Here is a 10,043-nt window from a genome sequence, read left to right as displayed (position 1 = left end):
TCCACATTTGCTCTTTTTAGCTTGAAACTTTCACCCGAATCCATAATGTGCGCTAAATCCACTCTTCTTGACGTGTTTCCGATCATTTGCACATTTTCCTAGCATGAGTAGGAAACGTAAAAAGAAATAAATAAATATACAAAAATATAAAGCAAAAGAATAAGAATAAGGCAAACATTACTAGGTTAATATTAACCTAACAAACTACCTCACACTTAGACTTTGTTTGTCCTCAAGCAAATCAAAACTAAACACAACCAAACTAAATGGGTCACTTGCTTCCATCTTGAATTCAACCAATTCCTTTAAAGAACCATGATATCAATTGAGCATGATTAGAAACTAAATTTTTGAAATGCAAGGCTAATAAATGGATTTGGAATGTCATGCTCAAGAAAGTATATATATGCGTATGTCATGTGTGTCATCTTAAAGTCATCCATATATGATTAACTTGGACTACATTTGTCTAACCATCAAACTCACATGGATACACTCATTTTCACTCAAGTGTTTTTGGTTAGTGTTTACACTCAAAAGCAATTCAATGGACACGCTTTCCATAGGCTTGTTCTTCAATCTTTTCTCCACATGATCATTACATGAGTTCTCTCGGATCACAAGGTCTTTTATTTTGGTTGTATAGGGCTTAAGGTAGAAGCTTAAGAAATAAAATGAAATATATCACAAATTCTAAGCCTCATAGTAAGCAATTCTCTTGTTGAGATCCTATAATACACTTTCACAACTCTATGTGCTTTGTAAGTTCTTGATTCCACAAACTCAAGTACAACTAGACTACTAAATTATTCTCCTCACTTTTTTTTTTTTGGAATTTTTTTTTTTTGCAACAAATTTTTTTTTTTTTTACTAGCACTAATTTTTGGTGACCCTAGCCCATATTTGATTTTGATTGATTCTGTTGATATTGTGAACATGTCTAGAGTCACCATTTTTCTTTTTTTCTTAGCCACACACAAGACTAATCTACCCCACCTCACACTTATTCTTTTGAAATATCTCAAACTCATTTACAAGCACCAAACTAACAATAGGACTCACATTGCTTACCACTTGGCTTAGAGAGGATAGAAAAAAAAATGTTTAAGTTTAAGAATGGTAGACATTTATGGTGGTAAAGAAATGAAAAGGCTAACACAAAACTACATAGGCTCAAATTGGCTTACTAATGGAAATTTTTTAAAGGATAAAAGCTATTTGGCCTTGGTGGATACCTAATGCCTTGGTCTTCCCCAATAACAACTCATGCCTTGATAAAAGTCTCGAAAGATTTAAAGCAAGTTCTAGATTGCAAGCACAATGAATTGATCGCACAATGAAACAACTAGTGCATTAGGAACTTTTATGCACTCTCATCGGCTCAAAATCTCACATAGGCAAAGATCGTTTCAACAAAAATAGTCCTCATCTTTCACACATGAATGCATTTGAAATGACATAGGCAATATGACTCTAAACATATGTGAGCACAAAATGCCAAATCCTCCTATTAACAAAGCATTGATTTTTAACCGCTAAACATGCTCAAAATCAATCTATCCAAATATGATGATTGTTTTGTTATTGGCACCAAGCAAGTAAACCACAAACAAACTTGTTTTTTTCATTTTTCAAAATATCTCAATTTTTATGGATTTTTTTAATAAAGTAAAAATAAAAAAAAATTATAAGGAATGAAATTACTTAGCCTTACACCTCACACTTAATTTACACATTGTCCTCAATGTGCCGTGAACAATGGTGAAATAAATATAAGGTATAAACTATGTATATTATTTACCACATGCTAGTCAATACAAACTAACCAACACAATTGCCTAACAAGCACCTCACACTTAAACTTTGGATAATCATTTCAATAAAAGCTAAATCTTTTGTGTTTCATTCATTGGTCAAGTATGAAATGACTATCCAAACTCTCATTGCCATAATTTATTAACATCGAAACACAAACACAACTAATCATGCTTAGAAAAATGAGAGTGAAGGATAAGAAAATGCAAACTCTTTGAAGATCTCATATAGCTCCATAGTGCCAATTGTGGATGGTGAAAACCCACAAAGCTCGTTGGTCCTTGCAATCCCTTAGCTCTATCTTATTATGCTAACCCTTGGAGTCCGCCAAGACGGGTTTAAGTTTAAGGACATTAACAAGGTCCATAATGCTTGCTCAAATGGTGAGAGGGTCCTCGAAGTACTTCACCTCCGCATAAGTATCTTTTGGTGCACCCTCTAGGTAAGGCTTTACTCGATGACCATTAACCTTAAAGGTAGATCCATCTCTTAAGTTCTTCAATGTGACCGCCCCATGACTAAATACTTCAACAAGCTTAAATGGCCCAATCCACCTTGATCTTAGCTTGCCGGGAAACAACTTTAATTTGGAGTTGAAAAGAAGTACAAGTTTCCCAACCTCCAAGTGCTTGGTTTTGATCCTTTGGTCATGGAATGCCTTAGTTTTCTCTTTATAAATCTTTGCATTCTCATAGGCATCCATCCGAAGCTCCTCTAGCTCACAAAGCTCTAACTTCCGCTCCTCACCACACTTTTCTATGTCAAAATTGAGGGTCTTCAATGCCCAATAAGCCTTATGCTCCAACTCAACCGGTAAATGACAAGCCTTTCCATAAACAAGGCGATATGGAGACATTCCGATAGGTGTTTTGAATGCGGTACGGTAAGCCCATAGAGCATCATCAAGCTTCATTGCCCAATCTTTTCTAGTTGTAGACACCACCTTTTCAAGGATGCTCTTTATCTCCCGGTTAGATATTTCAACTTGGCCATTTGTTTGGGGGTGGTATGGTGTCGAGACTTTGTGCTTAACCCCATACTTCTTCAATAAGGCCGCAAATGACTTGTTCATAAAATGGGAGCCTCCATCACTAATTATTGCTCTAGGTGTGCCAAATCTTGTGAAGATGTGCTCTTTAAGGAACTTGAGCACGACCTTGTGGTCATTTACCTTGGTGGCCACGGCCTCAACCCATTTGCTTACATAATCAACTCCCACAAGGATATAGAGATAGCCATATGAACTTGGGAAGGGTCCCATAAAGTCTATGCCCCATACATCAAATATCTCCACTTCAAGCATATAGTTCAAAGGCATTTGGTCTCTTGAGGAAATATTGCCTACCCTTTGACAACGATCACAAGAGCTCACATAAGAATGTGCATCTTTAAATAATGACGGCCACCAAAACCCAGAATTAAGTACTTTTTGGGCCGTTTTCTTTCCTCCATGGTGACCGCCACAAGCTTGATCGTGGCAAAAAGATAAGACACTTTGTATTTCTTCCTCCGGAATGCATCTTCTCACCAATTGATCCTTGCATTGCTTGAATAAGTATGGATCATCCCAAAAGTAGTGTCTTGCTTCTTTAATGAGTCTCCTTCTTGAATGGAAATCAAATGTCTTAGGAAAGCATTTCCCCCCACTTGCCAAGAAGTTAACCAAATGTGCAAACCATGGTAGCTTCTTCTCAACAATGGAAAACAACCTCTCATCCGGAAATGATTCATCCAAAGGCACCCCATTATCTTCACTTTGATGAGTAAGTCGAGAGAGATGATCCGCTACCAAGTTAACCTTGCCGGGCTTGTCGACAATTTCAATGTCAAACTCTTGAAGAAGTAAAATCCACCTCAAAAGTCTTGGCTTGGTATCACTCTTAGACAATAAATACTTGAGTGCGGAATGATCCGTGTGGATAATGACTTTAGACCCCAAGAGATAGCTTCGGAACTTTTCTAAGGCAAATACCACCGCCAATAACTCTTTCTCGGTGGTAGTATAGTTTACTTGGGCATCATTCAAGGTCTTGCTTGCATAGTAGATGGCATGTAAGAGTTTCTCCTTGCGTTGTCCCAACACTGCTCCCAAGGCATAATCACTTGCATCACACATAATTTCAAATGGGAGAGTCCAATCCGGTGAGCAAATAATAGGAGCATTGGTAAGTAACTCCTTTATCCTCTCAAATGCCTTCAAACATGCTTCATCAAATATAAATTGAGTCTCCTTGGCCAATAGATCACAAAGAGGCTTCACTATCTTGGAGAAATCTTTTATAAACCTTCGGTAAAAACCGGCATGCCCAAGAAAGCTTCTTACACCTTTTACATTCACGGGAGGGGGCAACTTCTCAATGATTTCAACCTTTGCTTTATCTACTTCAATCCCCTTCGATGATATTTTGTGGCCAAGAACAATCCCTTCTTGCACCATGAGCTGACATTTCTCCCAATTAAGCACTAGATTCGTCTCTTCACACCTCTTAAGGACAAGGGAGAGATGATCAAGACATTTTTCAAATGAGTTCCCATACACAGAAAAGTCATCCATGAAGACTTCTACAAACTCAAGCAACTCGGCAAGAATGGCCATGACACACCGTTGGAAGGTGGCGGGTGCATTACATAATCCGAAAGGCATTCTTCGGTAAGCAAAAGTTCCATATGGGCATGTGAAAGTTGTCTTCTCTTGATCTTCGGGGGCAATTGGGACTTGATTATATCCACTATAGCCATCAAGGAAACAATAGAATGCTTGTCCCGCAAGCCTTTCCAACATTTGATCAATGAAAGGGAGTGGAAAGTGATCCTTCCTTGTTGCAGCATTCAACTTGCGGTAGTCGACACAAACCCTCCATGTGTTTGCAATTCTTTGTGGAACCATCTCACCCTTGTCATTCTTCACTACCGTCATTCCTCCTTTCTTAGGCACCACTTGTATTGGAGACACCCATTTGGAATCGGAGATAGAATAGATGATTCCATTATCAAAGAGCTTAATAATCTCATTCTTCACCACCTCTAACATGTTGGGGTTCAATCTTCTTTGAGCTTCCCTTCTTGGTTTTGCTTCATCCTCCATGTAAATATGGTGCATGCAAAGAGTGGGACTCAACCCCTTTATGTCACTAATCTTCCATCCAAAAGCACCCTTATGCCTCCGAAGAACATCAAGAAGTAAAGTCTCTTGTTCATGTGACAAGCTTGAAGAGATAATGAGGGGCAAGGTGCGGGAATCATCAATATAAACATACTTCAAATGTACGGGAAGAGGCTTCAATTCAATAGGGGCCGAACTCAAAACCGAAGGATTAACATTCATTGAGAGATAATTGATAGTGGCATGCACCTCACAAGTCTCATCTCTTGAATAGTAACCATCTTCTTTTGTGGGCAAAGGCAAAGCAAGATAAGTGTCAAGGTGATCCCCGGCTTCCAAAGTTTCATCCTCACAAAAATCCAACCCAAAGTGTGCTAGTGCCGACTCAAATGCATCATTTGTTGAAGTCTCATGAAAAGTGTGCTCCACCAAGTCATCAATCTTGTCTTCCACTTCAATAGAGTAAACTTTTTGCAACCTCATGGGCTTCTTTAATTCATCAAAGATCTTGAACCCAATTGTGGTGTCATACACGGTCATGGTGAGCAAACCCAATTTCACATCAATCTTTGTCCCCGCTGTGGCCATAAAAGCTCTACCAAAGATAATAGGGAGATCATCTTGGTAAACATCCTCCATGTCAAGAATAACGAAATCGGCTGGTATGACCAACTCGTCAACTTGCACTAACACATCTTCCACAACTCCTCTTGGATACCTCACACTTCTATCGGCTAGTTGGAGAGAAATTTGTATAGGCTTGATGTCGCTCAACCCAAGATCTTTGTAGACACCATATGGCATCAAATTTATGCTAGCCCCCAAATCCATGAGTGCCTTCTCAAATGGTCTCTCACCAATCTTGCAAGGAATAGTAAAAGAACCCGGATCTTTGAGCTTGGGCGGTAACCTCCTTTGAAGCACGGCACTAATTCTCTCATTCAAACACACCTTGTCATCATTCTTCAATGTACTCTTATACCGCTTGTGAGTGCACAAGTCCTTGAGAAATTTAGCATAAGTAGGAATGGTCTTGATTGCATCAAGAAGAGGAATATTGACCTCTACCTTCTTGAACACATCAAAACACTCCATGGACTTCTTCTCTTTCTTACTTAAAGCCTTCTCTTGGTATACCGCTTGTGGAAAGGGAAGTGGCGCTTCTTCTTGCATTTCTTCCACACTAGACTTAGATCCACTTGCTCCCATATTGTCATTCTTGGTGTTGGGCTTGCCTTGGCTCTTCAAATACTCCTCACTATACCCCAAGATCACTCCATCATGTCCCAAAGTATCCTCCATGCCTTTGTTCTTCTTTTGAAATCCGGGAGGCACTCTTGACACTTTAGGATTCAACAAAGGTTCTGTTGGTGCATCCACCTCCTTATCGTCATCATTAGGAGCAACCTTATTGTCATATACCTTCCCCCTTCTCAAAGTTCTTATGGCCTTGGCTTGGTTGATTCGTGGATTCTTCTCGGTCATGGAAGGCAATTCTCCTTGCTTCCTTTCTCTCATCTCATTAGCCAATTGCCCCATTTGCGCTTCAAGCTTATGCAATCCTTGAGTAGTGGAGGCCACATCATTTCGAACACTTTGAATAAGCTCATTTTGATTTGCCAAAACCTTGGCAAGCATCTCTTCAAGGCTTGATTTAGGAGCATCCACTTGAGGAGGATGTGGCACTTGAGTATTAGGAGCTTGAAAAGGAGGTCTTGCTTGATAAGGTGGCTTAGGATAAGTATTGCCACCATAACCTCCATTAGTCGCACCTTTGTTTCCTTGAAAGCTTTGGCTCCCACTAGCACCTCCATAGTTGACACTCCCTTGATTGTTGCAATTCATACCTTGGTTCCCACCCCATGAGAAATTAGGGTGGTTTCTCCATCCGGGATTGTAAGTGTTGGAATAAGGGTCATTCTTCGGTCTTGAATATGCCATTTGCTTACATTCTTCAATGATCTCGGGAAAACAATCTCCATGAGGGCAAGATAGAGTGTCATGATTCACTCCTTCACAAATTAAACACACTTGTGGCCCTTGAACCTCATTAACCTTCTCACGGCCTCCTTGCTTTCCTTGCTTCAAAAGCATATCAAACTTCTTATTAAGACTTTCTTCTAACCTCTTAAACTCTTGATGCACATCCAAGCTTGATGCCTTGACTTCATATATGCCACCGGTTTTCGGTTGAGTTGCTTCCCTTAGAGATAAATGTGAAGAAGAAGGCTTGCGAACTTGCGGGTTATTATCCCACAATTGAGACCGCTCCGCAAGCTTCTCTAATACGCGATGGGCTTCATCCGCCACTAAGTCCATGAAATCACCATTGCTTGCATTATCAACCTTCCTTCGAGTCTCCGATGTCAAGCCTTGATAAAATAGGCTCATAAGCATATCTTGAGATTGGCCATGATTAGGGCAACCAAGCTCAAGATCTTTGAATCTCTCCCACGTCTCATGAAAGAGCTCATCTTGCTCCTCCTTAAAGGTCATCAACTCGGTTCTTCTTGCATTAGCCTTTTGAGGAGGGAAGTACTTCATAATAAACTTCTTTTGCATATCTTCCCATGAACCAATACTATTGGATGGGAGCTTGTTCAACCACATCTTCGCCTTTTCCTTCAAGGAGCAAGGAAACAACCGGAGCTTGAGCGCTTCTTCCGTCATGCCATTGAGTTTGATATTTGCGCATGCATCCTCAAACTCACTTAAGTGGTGATAAGGATCATTGTTCGGTAACCCATAGAATGTTGGCAAGGTTTGAAGAAAACTAGGCTTGATCTCAAAAGATGATGCACATGGAGGAAGCACTATGCATCTTGAGTGTGTAGAAATTGTAGGCAAGGCACAATCTCGGATAGGTCTTTGCTCTCTCAACTCATCCCTTGGTTCACCATCCGCCATGACTATCTTGTATATTCTTGGACCAAGATTAGGATTCAATTTCCGTGCCTCTTTGTCAAGATTGAACAACCTCTCAAAGGTGGCTAGGTCATTAACCACTAGTTCCGGACTTTCCACATTCTCACTTGAATCACTTGAATCTTCCCCAAACAAACTAGTAGATGCAGAAGCCTTGAACTTTTGTCCAATCCCAATGGGAGTCTCTTGATCGGTGGGCTCTAGAATCGTTTGTAAACCTTTTTCACTCTTAGGAGATAAGGACATGAACACCTAAGGAACAAATTAAAGATCAAGTAAGTAAATAGCAATAAAACAACATGCAAAATATATATAAGAAATTAAAATTGCAACAATAATTATTTAGATTTTTTTTTGTTTTTTTTTTTTTAAAGAATTTACCAAGGTACTTGCAAACAATTTCTAGAAAATTAGAAACCAATCAAAACTTGTAGTGAGAAAAACAAAAAGGATAAGGATTTTCCAAGTTGGCGTAATTCCAACTCAAGTGTAACGAAATTGGCGTAATTCCAATCCAAGTTTGGCGTAGTTCCAAACAAAGTGCGTTTTGGCGTAGTTCCAAAATAGTTTGGCGTAGTTCCAAACAATGCACTAATTAGCTTAACATTCTTCTTTTCGGTAACTCTTTTCGAATTATGACCAGGTAAGCGTAGGCGCGGCTTTGGTAGGTGAGACCACTTAGTACACGGCACAACGCCCGGGATAAAATCCCTATCCACTTACCTAGACATCATAATCCTACTAAGGTGCGCCTATTTGGAAGAGCGATAAACAAATACGTTACAAAAAAAAAAATCCAAATCCGATTCACTTAGTAAAATAGAAGAGGAATTCCATCCTTGGGTGTTGTTTACCACTCAACTTTTCGATGAAGAGTGATTAAACTCGACGGTACAAGGATAAAGCCCCTAATCCAATTTACTTTGAAATTTACAAGTTCCAATCAACCTCTAATTCTAAAGAAAGTGAGTACCTTATATTTAAATTTACAAATTTTAACCAACTAGAATGTGAGCTTGCACAAGTAATAAGTAAATAATAATTAGGCAAGATTACTTTTCCATTTGAAACATGCATGCAATTTATTTTCTTCTTACCACAACTACCATTCCACTTATCAAAAGTACTTGTGTCAACTTCAAAAGTAAGGTAGATATTTACAAACATAAAAAAAAGTAAACTAGAAAAAAATGGGTTCTCTAGTCCCTTAGAAACCTAATAGGAATTAAGTTTTACCTCAATCCCCGGCAACGGCGCCAAAAACTTGTTGGTTGAATCACTTAAGTATGATTATGTGTATTTATGGGTGAAACTACCTACTCCCAAGTATAGGAGGTCAAGTTTTAGTAAGGGAAAGTGTAGAGTATCGTACCCAAGGGATTGGGGGAAACTCAACTCTAACTAGATTTTCGCAAGAAAAACTAGAAAAACATGCATTCTAACTTTTTACAAGTTCACAACCTTAGCCCTTTGGAAGCTAAGAATCATGGAGATGGTATTAACAAGTGGTAGTGAATCGACTTGGTTGATTTTAGAATTAAGCTAAGTAAACTAATTCTTGCACTAAAACAACAAAGAAAGGTAAATGTAGAGATAGAATCAAAAGAGGAGTAGAGACTTAGGCATTGCACCTAGCCTTACTCATGCACAAATGTAACTCAAGATTAATGCATAACATGTTTGACAAACTTCCCCCTAGTGCTTTGGTGAAGCTACCAAGAAACCAACTAATCATGTAATTTAACAAAGTCTTTTGGAGCCAAATTAAATCACAAAACCTTAGTCCCAATTATATTACCTTATAATACAAGTGGGCTATGTACCACAAGCATAACACCCCCTTAGAGTAATTACACTCATGGAACAAGCATTAAGTTCATGGTAAGAAATTCAAGCAACTTAGTATTTCCCGTAAGAAACACTAAGCCACCACCTAAAGGCTACCCATGCTCACGGATTCAAGAAGTTGTCAAGTTCAAATTCCGATTCATTAATTACCTAAACATGTTTCTAGGTGACAAAACTAGTAACACATTTAGTAAGCATTTTAAGTGTAGAAGCCCATAGATTCAACATGCATCAACATCAATTAAAAGTAAAATGAATTCATTAGCACATGAGTTTGGCTAGGGCTAGCCTAGCCTCAAATCCAACTACTCACAACCCATTAAATACAACACCCTTGAAAATGAAATACATC

General features: G+C 38.9%; 1 protein-coding gene across 1 annotated transcript; it reads right to left on the bottom strand.

Moving 5' to 3' along the window:
- Positions 1–2,191: 2,191 nt before the first annotated feature.
- On the bottom strand, positions 2,192–8,089 carry LOC126787211 (uncharacterized). Its single transcript, XM_050513128.1, has 3 exons — positions 5,870–8,089; positions 3,319–4,894; positions 2,192–2,814 (listed from the first exon to the last, which is right to left on the bottom strand). The coding sequence occupies exons 1-3, from the start codon at positions 8,087–8,089 to the stop codon at positions 2,192–2,194; spliced, it is 4,419 nt and encodes a 1,472-aa protein (XP_050369085.1).
- Between the last annotated feature and the right edge of the window lie 1,954 nt (positions 8,090–10,043).

This window comes from Argentina anserina, chromosome 3, assembly GCF_933775445.1.
Source record: "Argentina anserina chromosome 3, drPotAnse1.1, whole genome shotgun sequence".
Classification (NCBI taxonomy): domain Eukaryota; kingdom Viridiplantae; phylum Streptophyta; class Magnoliopsida; order Rosales; family Rosaceae; genus Argentina; species Argentina anserina.
The sequence above is the reverse complement of the archived record's forward strand: the minus strand, read 5'-3'. Positions and strand labels throughout refer to the sequence as shown.